General features: G+C 46.1%; 1 protein-coding gene across 9 annotated transcripts in view; it reads right to left on the bottom strand.

The window, feature by feature from the left end:
* GON4L (gon-4 like) overlaps positions 1–18,466 on the bottom strand; it is a 64,570-nt gene that overhangs the window by 21,339 nt on the left and 24,765 nt on the right. For 6 of the 9 annotated variants that reach the window (XR_004627458.1, XM_034667474.1, XM_034667475.1 and 3 more), the window contains 8 exons: positions 18,270–18,320; positions 17,836–17,946; positions 16,984–17,103; positions 16,070–16,240; positions 12,366–12,558; positions 6,928–7,029; positions 1,620–1,660; positions 923–1,026 (listed from right to left, as the gene is read on the bottom strand). Coding sequence is in view for 7 of the 9 variants with exons in the window: in XM_034667474.1 (XP_034523365.1) it covers positions 923–1,026; positions 1,620–1,660; positions 6,928–7,029; positions 12,366–12,558; positions 16,070–16,240; positions 16,984–17,103; positions 17,836–17,946; positions 18,270–18,320 (893 nt within the window). In the remaining 2 variants the exon portion in view is untranslated. The other 3 variants (XM_011236116.3, XM_002928291.4, XM_034667479.1) reach the window with 2 other exon arrangements.

Here is an 18,466-nt window from a genome sequence, read left to right as displayed (position 1 = left end):
AATGTTTCCCTGCATCAAATCACCAGGGAGCACACTTTCGATGTCTTACAACTTGTCAATTATACCTCAACAAATCAAAAACAAAATGGGGGTGGGGGATGGGGGATCCTGAAATCCTGTTGGGATTACATCACGGTGTTTATCCTACTGCAGTATGAACTCTATTTCCGGCTGTTACACAATGGTTGGCATACCTTGCCTTCCTACTAAACTGCACGTTCCCTGAAGGCCTGGCTTTCGGGGGGCTCCCAAGCTCTCCATTTAGGTCAGGCTGTGAAAACACAGGACTAGCAGAGGCCGTGGGTCTCCCAGCTTTGCTCGGCTCCACCCGCAGTGCGGGGCCTGGACCGCTAGCTAGCCAGTCACCTGCCCACGTGACCGCTACTCAGAATGGGTAACAGTTCAGGAAGATACACATGGATTACACAAGCCCGTCGCACGAACAGGGCAAAAATGAAAGCCTCAACTTCCTGGGTGGAGAAACGAAAGTGCCGGCCTTGTGTGAAGAGGGCGGGACGTCTACTTCAGACTGCAGAGGCTTCCGGTCAGCTCAATGCCACCAAGGTGACTGATGAACGTGCGTTAACATTTACCCGACACTAGTGGCCAACGAGGAGAACAAAGGGACCCACGGGCTCTTGTGAAAGCGATGGTTTCTGTGGCTGGCCACAGGGTCCTCACACCTCTCCAGCACTGCTCACCTGGAGAAGCTGCTACGGAAGCCAGCTGCTGCTTTCTCTCCCTTCCCAAACAGACGCAGCCTGGTCTGCAGCTGCACCGCCCCACGACAAGGAGACTTCCTCCCGGAGACCGCACGCCCCACAGGGCCGCGCGTCCCCCCACCAGCAACCGCGGGCACGCAGCGATGGGAAGCTGAACGCACTCTTCCCCCATTCCGCACCGCAACGTCTGGCTAGCCTACCGCAGGGCTTGAGGGGTGTTGAAGCTGGGCCGGGGCTCAGCCGCGCGCTCCTCCTCCTCTGGGCCGTCGTCTTCCACGTTGGAGAGCCCCATCTCGTCTTGGAACTGAGGGCACAGGGGAAGGAGGGTGACCCTGGGGAAGGGGCGCGAGGCAGTCCCCCCAGCAGTGAGAAGGGAAAGCGAAGACTATAGTCTACAGGGCACTAGCAATGCTGGCACCCAGAAAGAGAGCCTCAAGACCTTTCCCACTTCAGGGCACCCGCAGTCCTGCACACGGCCGACTATTATGAGGAACATGGTCTCTCAATCAGCCACTTGAAATGGTGAACACAGAGCACAGATAACTCAGAATGATCAGAACTCTCTTTCAAGAGACAAGTTTATGAGAAAGGTAACTATCTGTGCCCAGAATAATCCAAAAACTAATTTGCCATCTTTAAGGACCCACTGAATGAAGGCTGGCGAGGCCATCCAAAGTTTGCAAGGAGAATTTTACTAAGAATCACCTACGTATGGACAATCAAAGCGTATTAGCGAGCAAAACTCCCCTCCCACTACATCCACTCCCGAGGGGGCTGAAAAGTGAACTGACTTGGCCAAACCAGCCTTGTGGAGGGAGGGGGCTTGGAAGCAGAGAACAGAGTGAGCTGGAGAAGCCACTCCACCATCCCGAGTTCCCACTCCGCATCACTACTCACGGTTTCAAACAGTTCTTCCATCAGTTCATTCACCTCCTTCTCTGAAAAGAAGCCAAACGGCGTTGTTGGTCCAGGTCCATCTCACATTCCCATAGGCGGGAATTCCACACAGACACTGCGTCTTGTTTCCAGCAAGACATCTGACAAAACTTTCACATCTATCTGTCATCTGTTCGTTCAAACACATTTACTGACTCCCAACTATAACTCAAGCCCCGTTCTAGATGCTAGGGGACACAGGAGAGAGCTAACAGTCTCACCGGGCACCTGGATGGCTCAGTCGGTTAAGTATCTGACTCTTGATTTAGGCTTAGGTCATGACCTCAGGGTCGTGAGATCAAGCCCCACATGGGGTATCATGCTGGACATGGAGCCTGCTTAAGATTCTCTCTCTCCTCTCCCTCTCCCCTTCCCCACCCCTTCGCCAGCACCCCCCCCACCCTTTCTACAAAAAAAAAACAGAAAAAACAAAAAACAAAACTAACAGTCTCACTCTCTAGAAGCTAAAGTCCCAATGGAGAGAATGCAGGAAATGTGAGCCAGATGATTTCCCAACAAGGATAATTCATAGCTTGCTGTCCTAGCCTACTGAATGGGAGTCATGAGAGAAGTCTCCAGGAACTACAAAGCAACTCCATCGATAACCTAGAAGACCCAGAATACACACTTACCAATCTGTAAATCATATAAAGTCAAAAGGGATTGCTAGACCAACTGATGACAGATTCAAAATTCCATGTTTTCTCAAATTAAGTGGATGAAACTTAATGGGACAAATTTAAAGTCTTACATTTAGGATTTAAAAAATCAGTTTCTTAAGTGCACAAAAACATGAAATCGCTCAAAAAAATCTGAAAAAGATCTGAATGTTTTGGCTGACCTCAAGTTCAATATGACACAGCTACTCAAAACAGCACAAGTATCCATGAAGGCAAGCCTGTCATGGAACTAGCATAGTCTCAGACCACGTCCAGAGGACCCAGACCTACTGGTGATCTTTTCTGCAAAAGCCCCCCCCCTTTTTTTAAAGATTATACTTATTTATTTGACAGAGAGAGAGACAGCCAGCAAGAGAGGGAACACAAGCAGGGCGAGCAGGAGAGGAAGAAGCAGGCTCCCAGCAGAGGAGCCCGACGTGGGGCTCGTGGGATCACACCCTGAGCCAAAGGCAGACGCTTAATGACTGAGCCACCCAGGTGCCCCTGCAAAAGCCCTTCTTAAGAGGGCATTAAAAAGCTAAAATCGAGGGGCTCCTGGGTGGCTCAGTTGTTAAACGTCTGCCTTTGGCTCAGGGTGTGATCCCAGAGTTCTGGGATCGAGCCCCACATCGGGCTCCTCCACTGGGAGCCTGCTTCTTCCTCTCCCACTCCCCCTGCTTGTGTTCCCTCTCTCGCTGGCTATCTCTCTGTCAAATAAATAAATAAAATCATTAAAAAAAATAAAAAGCTAAAATCGAAATGCTGGTGAAGATGTAGAGCAAATAAAATTCTGATGAGAAGGTAAAATGGAAATCCACTTTGGAAAAAATCTGGAGATTTCTTATAAAACTAAACATATGTCTCCCCTCTGGCCAGTGATTCCTCTCCTGGACAGCTGACCCAAGAGAAAGGAAACATCTGTCCAGGAAAGGTTTGCACAAGAAAGTTCTGAGCAGCTTTATTCAAGATAAGCAAAAATTAGAAACGTCCAGGTGTCCATCAACACCTGAGAACAGATTTAAGAAAAGATAAACTGGTATGTTTATACAATGGAATCCCACTCAGAATGAAAGGGGGAAAAGTAGTGATATGTGTCAGTACAGATGAATCTCAAACCCTTATGCTGAGAGCTCTAGAGGAGGGAGCGCACTGTATGTACATGAAGTCCTAAAGCAGGCAAATCTGATCTGTTAGAGAAAAACCCAGAACAGCGGTTGCCTCAGGGAGGGTGGTGAGGGGAATGATTCGGAAGGGGCCTGAGGGAGCTTTCTGGGGTGACAGCTCCATATTCCCATAGGGGTTTGGTTACACAGGCAGAAGCACATCCGAACTCACTGAATGGTGCACTAAGCGTGTGTAATACACTGTGCATACATTTACCTGAAAGAGAAAGTGTAGGTAAATATTGAGCCCGAATGAATGACAGGCATGTGCTGAAATGTTTAGGAGTGAAGTATGTGGCTATCTGCAAGCCACTCCGAAGTGCATGAGAAAAGCCCACACAGATTCACAGACGGACAGAGAGAGACAGGTGATGAGCCATATTATAAAGCAGATATATTAGAAGTTACTTACAGAAACTAGGTGGTGGGTGTATGGGTGTTCAGTGTACAAGGCTTTCAACTCTATGAATTTTAGAAGTTTCATAAAAAAAATATAATGGGAGAAATGCTTATAAAAAAATAAAAGCCAGGGACTCCTGGGTGGCTCAGTCGGTTAGGTGACCGACTCTTGATCTCAGCTGTCTTGATCTCAGGGTCGTGAATTCAAGCCCCACATGAGGTTCCACACTGGGCATGGAGCCTGCTTAAAAAAATTTAAGTAAAAAAATAAAGGCCAGAATCCAGAGGATGGTGGCTGGGCGAGTGAGAGGTCTGGGAAGTACTGTGTTTGGAGAACTGAAGAAACTCAGTATGTTTGGCACAGCAAAGAAAAAACAAAGGGAAAGGAACACCTTTTACTATGCACGCTTGGAAGTAAATTACATTTTGTAGGAACAAAGGACAAACAGGAATATATCACAAGTACTCGTCGGTTCAGTAAGGAAAATATTAGTTAAGGAGGTGCTCAAGATGAGGACATGTTGCCTTCAGGACTGACAAGCCCCGGGCACTGGAGGTCACCCAGACACAGAGAAGCTAAAAACACAGGAGCACAGGAAGCTTTCCAAACTCTACGATTCTACTTTTTTAAATTTTTTATTATTTTTTTTAAAGATTCATTTATTTATTTATTTATTTATTTATTTATTTATTTATTTATTTATTTATTTGACATAGAGACAGCCAGCAAGAGAGGGAACACAGGCAGGGGGAGTGGGAGAGGAAGAAGCAGGCTCCCAGCGGAGGAGCCTGATGTGGGGCTTGATCCCAGAACGCCGGGATCACGCCCTGAGCTGAAGGCAGATGCTTAACGACTGCGCTACCCGGGCGCCCCCATGCTTTTTTTTTATTTTTAAATTTTTGTCCGCGTAAGGATAAGTCAGCTCATAGGGATAATACGATAGCATCAGACACAAGAGGACAAGGGGTGGGAACAAAACTGGAATTCCATCCCAGTTTTTACGTATGATCACAGAACCCATCGACAAGAAAGGACGGACCTCCGTTCAGGCATCCCAGAAAAGGTCCCTATTTGGCCAAAACCTGACGCTAGGACCACCAACAGGATGGGCCAGGGGAGAAAACGGACAGGGTCTGAGCAACCAGGAGAGAGGCGCGCACTACAAAGAACGCACCGACTGGTGTGGGTGCAAAGCAGGAAGAAACGTGCTCACTGGGGAGGGTCTTCCTGAGAAACGATCTGTAACGTGAAGAAAGAGACGGACAGACAAACAAGGAAGGTAAGTGCACTCCCAGCTGGGAGCCAAGCCAAAACGAGATCCAGCTCCCGGCTTCCAGCAGACACGCTTCGTTACCAGCATGGGCAGAGCAGATGATCCTTCGAAGAATGTGCCCTTGGTTTCTGACACCAGACTTCCTTGATTTTACTCATACTTTCCTAGACCCTCCACAGTTTTCTCAAAGTCTAAGTCCTCAAGTCTTTTCGTCCTACACTGATTCCTTTCAACACTTACTCTAACCTTAATTGTCCTCACATAGCAAATAAGACAAGATCTTCATAAAGGAAATGGCATCCTAATCCCAAAAATAAGATGAAAGCGGAAATAAAGCAACGAACTAGAACAACAGTCCTAAAGGACCGTGTCTGCGTGGTTCTCTCCACACGGACAGCAGCACTGTCTACGCAGATCACAGGAAGTGTGTCTGCATGCTCATGAAGCCGGCATCCCACCTTCACCATGCTGGGTATGCTATTCCAGGTCAGGGTCACACACACACTCAGTAAAAATCGATACTTTCTGGGACGCCTGGGTGGCTCAGTTGGTTAAGCCTCTGCCTTGGGCTCAGGTCATGATCCCGGGGTCCTGGGATCGAGCCCCGCATTGGGCTCCCTGCTCAGCGGGGAGCCTGTTTCTCCCTCTGCCACTACTCCCTGCTGGTGCTCACTCTCCCTCTCTCTGTGTCAAATAAATAAATAAAATCTTTTTAAACATAATTTATTTATTTATTAAAAAATAAAAACTAAAAAATCAATACTTTCTGAAACATACGTTTTCTATCATTGGCAACATAGCCAATGAAGTAATTTTTTAAACAAATAACTCAAACCACGTCAAGTCATTCAACTCTTCTCCATGCCTCCAATCTGGCTCTTTCTACCCATCAAATTAACAGATTAAATTGGCGTTAAAGCAAAGTAGTATCTCTAAAATCCAGATCAGCTCCTACTGATTTCCCGCCAAAAACCGAGCTCTTCTTTTTGACACAGCAAACTTCAAATTCAAGGTTCTCCAGGACCTGAACACTGCTTACCTTTCTACCACTGCACACGCACAGTTCCATAACCAAGCGACTCACATTTTCCAAGCACGATACTGTTCTTCCATGCATCCGTGGTTGGCAGGTAGTCTTCTGCCTATTTGTAATATCCACCCAAAATTTCTTCTTTTTTAAAGATTTTATTTTTAAAATAAACATAATCTCCACACCCAACATGGGGCTCGAACTCACAGCCCCAAGATCAAGAGTTGCATGGTCTACTGACTGAGCCAGCCATGCGACCCTCACCCAAAATTTCTTATTTCTCCTTCAAAACTGAGATAAAACATCTCACCGTGTGAGTCCTTCGCCAGCCCACCCAGCCTACTGTACACCATCCGGCAGGAGATCACACCCTCTTTCAGGCACTAGGAACCGTATACACAAGCCATTACAACACTATCACGTTGTATTTCAACTTTGTCTGTTTGTGTCTCCTACTTGAGCTGAGGTCCTACAGGGCGCAGGCCATGCCTTATTCATTTTGATATCATAGGTGCAACCCCCACCACGTACTGGACTCAGGGCAGGGCTGTGGGACGTGTAAGTGAATGACTGACAGGCTTCCTCAATACATACATAAATTTAAAGAGTTACAGAAATAAATGGGTACAACAAGCTTAAATGTCTCAACCTGAACGGGCTGCAAACTTCACCCTCCAAATTCTACAAAGTAAACCACGGTAGACTGGGGCAGTGAAGAGCAAGACTGCTCGACAACAGACTCACTGGTGATCCTCACGGCCCGGTCAGTGCGGAAATCCTCTGTGTCGGGCTCGTCGAGGTCTTCCAGGAAGTTGTATTCCGGGTCGTCATCGTCGTCGGCCTCATCTAGGGAAACACCGAGACACTCAGTCCCCGCTCCGAACTCCTCCCACGGACGAAAATGTAAGATTTTCAGCACTCTAAGATTCTCCAATAAAGTTTTTAAATAACTTATTTTCCCCCCAGTGTGTTTGCACAGCTCATTTCCCATAGCTGACACATCCCACCCAGTCTCTCCAGTCAGCCAAGTTCTCTCCTTCCTTCAAAAAAGACTCGAATCTGCCAAAATGCAGCAAAAGCCAGAAAACTGAACACATAATTTATCTCAGCAACCCCACTTTGACTAGTGCACCTCATGAAAATAATACTTTTTTTTTTTAAAGATTTTATTTATTTATTCGACAGAGATAGAGACAGCCAGCGAGAGAGGGAACACAAGCAGGGGGAATGGGAGAGGAAGAAGCAGGCTCATAGTGGAGGAGCCCGATGTGGGGCTCGATCCCATAATGCCGGGATCATGCCCTGAGCCGAAGGCAGACGCTTAACCACTGTGCCACCCAGGCGCCCCATGAAAATAATACTTTTGTAAAACTACGTACACAAAGGCACTGATAGTGAAAAAAAGATGACTCTAATTCCCAACGACTAGGGAATGACTCTAATTCCGCTGCCTTCGTATAAAACAGTATATACACGTAAAATGTAAATGTGCAGGACCAAGTATAGCACAACAGAAAGACACAATAATCCTTCGTATGAAAAGTTACATCCCTACAAAAAGACTCAGAAATCACTAAAAATACACAAAGAATAAACATTTGCTTTGTTAGGGCACAGAAGAAATAGGGTGTTTCTCTGACATCGATGCTATGACTCCTAGATAAAAGCTGTGAAGGAGTCACTGAATTACCCAATTGTTCGTTATAAGGTAATTTATGTTATGAAGTTCCAAGACAGCCTTAGTAGGTAAGTGCTGTCTGGAGGACCACTCGGTGCTGATGGAAGTGTCCTGCACGTGCCTAGCAAGGTGACGGCAGCTCCGGGAACAGGCGGCACTTGAGAACTCGGACTGGGGCGAGTACAACCGAGGAGCTGAATTAAAACAAAAAAACAGAAGCTCCTGGGCGGCTCACCGGTCAGGGGTCTGCCTTCAGCTCAGGTGCTGGGATCGGGCACCTCGCTTGGCGGGGAGTCTGCTCCTTCTGCCTCTTCCCCCACTCCCTCCCACTCTCTAATAAATTAATAAAAATCTTTAAAAAAAAAAAAAAAAAAAAAAAAGGAAAGTCTGCCAAACGGGAGTAACTAAATTCCTTACTACTATGTAGCCATTAAATGGGAGAGGTAGTCTGTAAGTGTGAGAGTGGAAAATTGTCTGAATTCTGCTAAGTAAAGAAGCAAGCTGCAAGCGCAGAACAGGCACAGTAGGACTCTTCATGGGGACAACCACTGAGGTGCATACGTACTTGGCTGAATACACAGAGAATAGCTACAAAGCATTAAGACGAATATTTTCCTCTCTGTACCCTTCCATAATATTTTCATTTTTTGTAATAAATGAGTATCCTTCATTAAAAATAAAAATATATACACACAATTTTGATTCATAATCACTGGAAAACCTGTACTGATTAGCCCCAATCTAACCTGATGTTTTTCACTCCACATTTACACTCAGGTTATAATATATTAATTTGCATCATTTATAATATAGATATTTAAATGTCAGTCTTTTTCATCCATTTGTGCATTTATGTTCCCAATAAAAACTCTTCAAATCCTTCCGAATGGAATCCTGTCTTCCCCATCTCTGTAGCACTTCCTCCGTCAGCGTCTTCAAGGCAGGCTCTGCACAAACACGCCGAACGATGAAAGCTCCAGGAAGACTCCGACCCGTGGGGAGCGTGCACCGGTTTGGAGCCCCATCTGTTCGCGTGCAAGAACCACAACAGACGGCTTCTGCCCACGCCACACAAACGGGTCGGCCCCTATTCTGAGCACCCATTTGCCGCACACGCTGGAAAGTCATTCAGGAAGGTTTCTTCGGAGTTCTTAGCTGTTAAGAGGGTGGAATACACCCTCTCACTCCTGACTGATTAACAAGGCCGGCGTCCACCCAGCTGACCTCACCTTGCCGTGCACCTCCAGTGAAGCCTTCCAGTCATTTTTGGCAAATGAGATTCTCATTTTAATACAGTGCACATCAGATGGTAGTAGGAACATGGGAGAACAGCCACGCGATGCTACAAGAGACCAGCGTATGGCGGGCGTGTGGCTCTGCGATCTGTGTCTAGCACCGTTCCCGTCTCTCAGCACTCAGTAGTTCAGCTGGTACACAGGGCCCACACCGCCCCTACTCACTGGCTTTATGCTCTCTTTTTTAAATCCATCCTAATATGTAACCACCGCCACCGACAAATACGGTTTTAAGGAAAGAGGACTGTCACCCTCCCTGCTAACCATCATTCCACTTTCTCAGTCCACCCTGATCACACATGCTCACGCCTCCCAGACCAGCAGTTTCCAATATTTAGGATGCATAAGAATTAGATCCCTAGGGGCGCCTGGGTGGCACAGCGGTTAAGCGTCTGCCTTCGGCTCAGGGGGTGATACCGGCGTTATGGGATCGAGCCCCACATCAGGCTCCTCTGCTGGGGGCCTGCTTCTTCCTCTCCCACTCCCCCGGCTTGTGTTCCCTCTCTCGCTGGCTGTCTCTATCTCTGTCAAATAAATAAATAAAATCTTTAAAAAAAAAAAAAAGAATTAGATCCCTAGACCACAGCCACTGAAGATTCTGACTCAGTGACAGGTGAGGCCCTGGAATCCGTATCGTTAACAAACACAAGCTAGCACGCACACCGTCACACTCCTGGACTCTGAGTCAGGTTCTAGGGATGAAACCAGGAGCAGCACTGCCTCGGCTCCCAAACTTCTGACACCCAAGGCTCTGCCTGGCCTTTCCTCCTCAACTGCCACCCTCTCAGCTCTTTCACCTACGCAGAGCGAAATCAGGGAAAATCAGGCATGAGCTGCCACCACGGATAAAGCCACGAGGACCTGCCTTAGTTCCTGTCAAGACTGTGTCTTGGCTTAGGACTAAGGACAAAAAGACGCAGAGCTTGCTTATGAAGAGTCATATCCACTTAACAAATGCTTTCTATCCCTGAGCCTTTCTTCCATGGGACACCTTCCTAGAACACTAAACTGGCCTCAAATCCTAGCAGCCTAACAAACTGATTCTGCAACACAGGGCAACGCAACAAAATTCTCAGAGATTTTTGCGAAATGGATAGAACTACACGTGCCCCTGTTCGTGCCCTTCTGCAGAGGCTCTGAGCCTTGGTGTCATGGAACCTGGGGTGGGTTGGTAGAAAAACAAAGTGTTGATAAACAAAATCAAGAGATTTATAAATTCCCCCCCAAAAAAAACCCATGAAAAAAATGTGTGATCCCTCTGGATCACCAAACGGTCATCGTGGGGAGGGGTGTTCACAGTTTTCTTTCTACAGTATTTGACTTCTTCCCACCAACCCTGTATTGTTCCTATAGTTATAATGCAGAGACTGGAAGACTCCTTGGAGGACATGTGCTCTCCTATCACCTCCCCTCCTCACCAGCAGTGCTGTCAAACACCCTTCAAAGGCCCAGGTCAATTACGTCTTTCATGGAGCTGCCTCTGAAACACCCTAAACAGGAATGCTCTCTCCCTCCGACAAAACCTTGGAACAGCATTTATGCCACTTTTATGGCATATCTAAGTTGATTCAACGTCATTCATCTGAAATGTATTGTGCATCTAACGATGGACCAGGCACCACTCATGGGCGTTTTAATCTCTGACATAATGATTATGCTTTCTCTCTCATGATCTTAGCACAATGTCTCGTAAAAGGAGAGTGACAAACACTCGCTGAGCCATGGATCATATAATGAATAGCTCCATAAGGTATATTCAAGACTTACTCTGTTTCATTCACTTGTGCTGACTTACTGCTAGCCTGACCTACGCATTAAATATTTACCCAGTCTATTTCCATTGAAACCATACCTTCTCTTATTTATCTTAAAGCATTACTCTTTTCAACATACAAATCCCATGTAGCTGTTCTTAGAAGACAGGGAAAAGAATAAAGATGTGCTCTGCAGCTTGTATGTAATTAGATTTTTTTAAAAAGTGTGAGTCTTCCATGACACAGCTAAAAAGAATATTCTGGTCATTCTCCACCAAAAAGTCAAAAAGAAACCACAAGAACAAAATTTCCCTGATTCCATCAAAAGAATGTGACATCATCAGGAATCACCATAAACGAAGGCGATCTCTTGCATCTTGTAAATCCACAGACGGTTATTGCACAAAATGAGCAATGATGCCTGACTTCCACTATGATACACAAAAGATCCCCAAAGACAACTTTCGTAACATTTCTCTCTCCAGACTGAAGCAGTAAGTTATAGTCTAAAAGCATACGGGTTGCAGCAGGGTTTCTCCACCCTGGAGCTTGCAGTCAACACTGTTTCTGTCTGAGCAATGCTCCTCCCCCACTTGTGGAAATACGACCGCGTCCTCTGGGTAACTGCCTCCGGCAACCACGCTGTTCCCGTGGATGCCGCCAATCACAGGACTCCATGCTGAGAGCGTCTCCCCTAATACCACACAGCACCGAGACAGTGGACCTGTGACCACACCAAGCCAATCTGAGGAGTTCCTCTGGATTTTTCGAAGTGAACCCTACGGCAGAGAGTCCTTCCGATAGGGAGACGAAGCAGGACATAGACGGTGTGCTTATGACCACAGGGAAAAAACAGGTCTGAGGATGGAACTGAGTGACAAAAAGGAGCAGAGGCGCCAGCTCTAGAGATGGAAGGAGGCCCTGTTACAGAAGATTCCCCTGCCCTCCCCAAAGTCTAGTTCCACGCGACTCGGGTTCAGCACGGTGACGGCTAACGCTCTTCCACGTGCATTACGAAGACCCTTAACTGAGACGAGTCTTCAAGCGAGTCACTGCACTCGCATGAAACCATACATAAAACTACTTCTGCATTTACGCTTCGGCAGACAATTCTTCGCATTCAGAAGATTCCCCAAAGGATCCGTAACCAGCACGCCGTAAGGCAGAGAGTCCGTGGTACTGTAACAGCGATGTGTGCGTGCGGGGAGCACGGCACGGCGTGCACACGTCGCGTCACACGTTGAACACCGGAGACTAACGTAACGTGGGCCAACTGTCCTCAAAGATTCGTAACCCAAAAAAGGAGGGGACTTAACTACTGATTTAAAGAATATTCTAAGTGACATACAATTAAATTCAGTTAACCAAAAACACCCCCTTCCTTTAAGCTTCTAACGAAAATTTTACCAGAGAAAACAGACAAGGGAGGTAGAAAATGCCAAGGGCCCTACTTACCCTCATTTCCCACATCATCGTTCATGAGCCCCCCCAGCCACACCTTCCAGTCCTCGTCGTCTGCTGTATTGGGGTCATACATGTCTGGGGTGATGTCTGGAGCCCGGAGCTCTGCCTCTAGCTGCCCCAGGGGAACGTCTTTCAGAGGCATCTTAGAGCGGGTCCGGAACGCAATGAGGCTGTCATCCATGGGCTTGCCAACAAAGAAGGGATAACACATGTCACTCAGCGCTTGGTGTTTCCCAACTCTCCAACCCTCCTCAGGCCTCCTCGGACCGGCACTCTCCTCTTCCTGGCTTAAATCACAACATCTCTTTCCTAAACAACTTGGGGTTGTTATTCTTTGAGAAACTTTAAGGACAATGACAACAGTTTTAAAACCAACATTTCAGAAACATTTATAGCAGCTTTACTAAGATACAATTTACATACCATAAAATTGATCCTTTTTAAATGTATAACTGGGTGCATTTTACTGTATTCACAGAGCTGAGGGGACCATCACCAGTATCTAATTCCAGAACATTTTCCTCACCTCTAACAGAAACCCCAATCCCATTAGGAGTCGTTCCCCATTCTCCCCTGTTCCCTGTCCCCGACAACCACTCATCCACTTTCTGTGTCCACAGATTTCCTTAGGCTGGACATGTTACACACATGGAATCCTACAGTATGTGGTCTTTTGTCTCTGGCTTTTTACTTAGCGTGACATTTTCAGAGTTCACCCGCGCGTGGCGTGCGTCAGTGCCTCACTCCTTCTCACTGCATAACGACAGCCCATCTACACTTCGGTGTGTCCATTTATCAGGCGAAGGAAATCTGTGTTGTTTCCACTTCGGGAAAGTTTATTGAGTAATGCCACCAAGAACATTTGTGGACTCGTTTTTACTTGGCTGTATGTTTTTAGTTCCCCTGGAGCCGTACGGTCACTACGGTTAACTTTCTGAGGAACCACCAAACCTTATCTTCCCAAGTGGCCGCACCATTTCACGTTCCCACCAGCAGCGTGTAAGGGTTCTACCTTCCTCCACACCCTGCCAAGACTTGTTACTGTCCATCCTTTTATTAAGCCAGCCTAGTGGGTGGGAAGTGGTATCTTGTGCTTTTCATCTGCAATTTTCTAGCGACTAATGATGTTGAGCATCTTTTCACACACTTCCTGGCCATGTGCATGTCTTCTTCAGAGAACGATCTATTCATTTCCTTTGCCCATTTTTGAACTGGGCTGTCTTTTCATTGTTGGGTTGAAGAGTTCATTATATATCATGGATACAAGGCCCACTACTCCTATGTTTTCCTCTAAGAGTTTTATACTTTTAGCTCTCATATTTAGGTCAATGATCTATTTTGCATTAAGTTTTCTATTTGGTGTGAGGTAAGGGTACTTTATACTTTTGGATGTGGAGTTCCAGGTGTCCCAGCACCATCTGCTGAAAAGATTACTCTGGCACCATTACTGGTCTTGGCATACTTGTCAAAAACCAGCTGACCATAAACTAAGGATTTATTTCTGGACTCTCGATTCTATTCCATTGATCCATAGGATTATTCTTATGCCAATACCAACCTGTGTTGATTGATTACTGTAACTTTATAACAAATTTTGAAATCAGGAAGTATAGACCTCCAACTTGTTTTCTCAAGATTGTTTTAGCTATTCTGGGTCCCTTGCATTTCCATGTGAATTTCAGGATAAGCCTATCAATTTCTGCCCCCCCCCCAAAAAAAAGCAGCTGGGATTTGGATAGGGACTTCAGGAAGTCCTCCCTGGATTACTGCAGCCATCTACTAACAGACTACTTGGTTTCCTCCCTCGCTCTCCTACAGAGTGCTGCCCACGCCTTAACCAAAGGGAAGTGTTTAACGTCAATCAGAAAATATCACACAAAGCTTTTCAATTGTGAAATAAAATCTAAACTCCTTATCGCATTTCCAAGACCCTCATGACCTAGCTCCTGCCCAGCTCTCTGTCCTCACCCCTACTCCTCTCTCCATGGTCCCCAGGCTTCAGCTCGTTTCTGTCCCTTACACATGACAATGCTGTTCCCATCTCGGGGACTGTGAATGTGCTCTCTCCTCTGTATGGGACACTTTTCCCCAAATCGTTTCAATGCACGGCTCCTTCTAATTCAGATCTCAGCTCAAATGTCACCTCCTCAAGGTCTTTTTTTTTTTTTTTAAGATTTTATTTTTAAATAATCTCTACACCCCACATGGGGCTCGAACTCACAACCCCAAGACCAAGAGTCAGGTGCTCCACTGACTGAGCCAGCCAGGCGCCCAAGGAGGCCACTTCTGGTGATCCCATGGAAGCACTCTGGTGGGCATTACCTGACTTCTCCACTTTTATTTAGCCACAGCACTTACCACCACCTGAAATCGTTTGTGGCCTCTCTCTCTCCAAGAGGGAAAAACCCTTCTGTCTTGTACAGTTATTCCCTGACTTCCATCGTTTGGGACATGTATGAATAAGTGTTTATACAAAACACTATTACCCCCTCACACGATTTACTCACCCCGAAGCAGGGTGATTAGATTAAATGACCCTTTCAGGAGCGTTCCACTCAATAGTCTCTTTTAAAATTTTTGGACAGACATATCTTTCATTAACCTACAAGACTGGTGGAGAAAACCCGAAACATTCAAACGAACTGGCCAAATGGTGGGATTTAGAAACTGATCAACTGACAGTGACCACAGTCATGATTTTTCAACAAGAATAAGCAATGGGTGCTGAAGTTAGTGGGAAAAGACATCTGGCCTCAAAGGATATCCCTGTAAGATACATATTAGTGAATTTAACAAGGAGAAATAGCTTCGTAATGAGGAAGTTAAGCAGACATCACTATAACCACGTGATCCCAATTCACACAACAGAGGTGATGAGAGGCACTGGGAAGGACATGTCGATTCTGTGGTGCTTGTGCCAAAAGTGCACAACCTGAATCTAATTATGATGAAACAGCAGAATAATCTAAGTCAAGGAACATTCTGTAAAATAATAGACTATACAGGTCAAAAATGTCAAGGTTATGAAAGACAAACACTGAGAAGCTGTCCCAGGTTAAAGGATGCTACAAGGGGCACGTGGCCAGTTCACTGAGGAGAGCACACAACTCCTGATCTCAGAGTCGTGAGTTTGAGCCCCACACTGGGCACAGAGATTACTTTAAAAACAACAACAAAAACATGCTAGGAGACAAGACCCTACGTGGACTGGATCCTGCATCAGGGAAAACGTTTCTTTTTCTAGAAAAGGCGCTACTGGGACAACTGGTAAAATCTAAAAAAGGACTTTATTAGATTAGATAACATGACTTCTTTTCAAAACTGAATGCCCTCATTTTTAGAAAATAAATGCGAAAGTATTTAGGGGTGAAAGAGCATCATGACTGCAACATACTGTAAAGTGACTAAGGTAAACCAGTACATGTACAGACAGAGAAAGCGGTTACAATCTAGGGGATCCGGTGGAAGGCTGTCCCCGTGTTCCACATTTTAAAATGCTTTCCATCATATACCTTATTCCTTCCCTAGGAGCTGCAACTCTCAAAATAAAACAGCACAAACCAGAGTATCAAAGACCTCCATTTCCATGACTCTTACTTATTTACCAGAATTCAGTGTCCTCCCGTCTCCTTTCCCAACCTGAACAACGACATTCCTCCACTTGACTTTCGCAGTGATTTAGTTATACTGTTTACCTGGAAAGAGTCCATGCAGACGGGACTGGAAGCCAGCTCCTCATCTACTGCATGCAACTTCTCCATGAAAGTACTGTCCCTGGTCTGCTTGGGCTTTGGGGGGGGCGGGGGCCCCATGGGCACCACCTCAGCACTGATGTGCCTGACGGCAGGTGTGGTGACTTTCTCAGCCTGATTAAAAAAGGCAACTATGTTAAAAAATTAGAGGGACAGAGGGAGGAGAGGAGAAAGAAAGAAGGAGAAAAAAGGGGGAAAAAAAAAAAGGCCGGGGGAGGAGGGCTCATCTTTCCTATGTCAGGGATTTTCCTCTTCCTGTCCAGAGCTCCAGAAAAACAGAGGCGTTGTCAAATAGATTAATCTAATCAGGTTCTAGCTTATTTCCAATGTAGCCAACAGGATGCTACTTAGGTTACCGAGAGTGGGAAATCTAATAAAAATGGCTTCAAGACGATATCACAAAGAAGACAATGGTAGAAAAGAAACCACTCATCACTCGTATTTGCTCCTTAATGAGAACTCAGAAAAGCGCTCTCCCCCTGAGGAGCCCCACTTTTCCCGTCAACTGTTCACTCACTTAAAGGACTTTGTTCTGTTTGTTTGTTTCATTTTATTTATTTATTTATTTATTTATTGAGAGAGCGAGCACGCACACAAGCGGAGGGAGGGGCAGACAGACTCGCTGCTGAGCGCAGAGCCTGACACAGCCTCAATCTCACCCTGAGATCACGACCCGAGCTCAAAGCAAGAGTCAGATGCTCACTGACTGCACCACCCAGGCGCCCCAACTTAAATGACTTTGAAACCTGAACAGTTGTAAGCAGCCACAAGGACCAGGAAGGCAGTGGCGGTAAAGGTGACAGCCAGCCAGCCTACTGCAGTCCTCTCTCCCTCATCTCCGTACAACGCAGACTCACCTCTGACAGCATGCCCCCCTCCTCATCGGTCTCGGTCATCTCGGAACACTGCCTCAACCTGGACTTCTTCGCCCCCCGTGGAGACGAAGCGGTGCTCTCAACATCACTTTCCAACAAACTCTAAAAAACGAATCCGGTTCAGTTTCCATTTCTGCCCTTGCCTCATCCCCACTGAGTCTGAAATATCTCAAGAAAATGAACCAATTTAGTCAAAGTAGGAGAAAATAAAACTTAAATAGAAGTTTAATATTCTGCAGTGAGCACAGAGATCAGATTGCCCTCCTCATCGGAAAGGCAAGACAATGGTTTAAAATCCTTTTGAAAACAAGTCAAATACACTAAGAAACAAAGTATCGCCCAGCAATGAAAATGAGTAAAGTGCAGCCATTAGCAACAGTATCGACAAACCACGAAGGATTAACAATGAAACAAAGAAAATAAAAAAGCCAGACACAACTGTCCAGGCTCAGAGACGGTACAGAACAGGACTGGGGTGTGTGGTGCCGCACACGCCGGCAACAGGGCTACAAAGAGAAGAGCCCAAGGGGTGTACTGGCCGCACTACGTTTAAGGACTTTGGAGGGAGCTTCGGACCATCGCCTTATGATGACTGAAGCTGTATTGTTGAGTATTTATTCTGGGCACAGTTCTGCGTGTTACACATGTGTGCTATTTCATAATATAAAACGAAAACACGAAGGGAGTATGAAGAGGAGAAAACAGCTCTCAGTCCTGGTCTCATGCAAAGAAATGAGCAGGGAGAAGAACTGTGTCCATTATCTACGGAACAGGTGAAGACACTAAGGAAGCCTCGCAGGGTCCAATTCTTCCAGATTCGCAACTAACACTCACAAGGGAGCCACTGACCTCCTCAGCCGTCTCGTCTTCCTCTTCGTCGTCTGGCTGGTACTCCTCATCCGAGGAGTCGTCGTCTTCCAGCTGGATATCCACAAACTGAGGAGGCTACGTAAGTACAATTACAGAAAGAAATGAAGTAACAGGAAACACAGACCATGCGTATTCGGAGAATAAGAGGAAGAAAGCAGAGCAAGGAAAAACAAACTCTAAGAGCACAATGATCAGGTAAAGCAAGTGGTGAGAGGCAGGAGTTAAAGAGATCTCTAGCATGAGGGTCAGACCTGACAGGAGTGGAGAGGAAAAAACAAGGATTGAATTAAAACAAGAAGAAAGATCCCCCCAAAATTAACAAATAGAAAGGAGGTATAGGTTTCAAAACTGATGAAGTCTTTCTGGAAAAAAGTAAGAATTACCTCTTCCAAGTTTACCTTAATTTCATTGGCCTTCTTAATTGGTGAAATATTCCATGTTGGAATTACCTACCAACAAAGATAAATAATTATGTTCTCTTACCTGACGTGGATGGTTTTCATTTTTACCTCCTCTTCACCATCACAGAGAGCCACGGACCTAACGTGCGGCTGCAGTGATGGAGGGGGTGTTAATTACCCGAGGGACACTCTCC

Source organism: Ailuropoda melanoleuca, chromosome 8, assembly GCF_002007445.2.
Source record: "Ailuropoda melanoleuca isolate Jingjing chromosome 8, ASM200744v2, whole genome shotgun sequence".
Classification (NCBI taxonomy): domain Eukaryota; kingdom Metazoa; phylum Chordata; class Mammalia; order Carnivora; family Ursidae; genus Ailuropoda; species Ailuropoda melanoleuca.
This window is presented reverse-complemented; position numbering and strand designations above follow the sequence as displayed.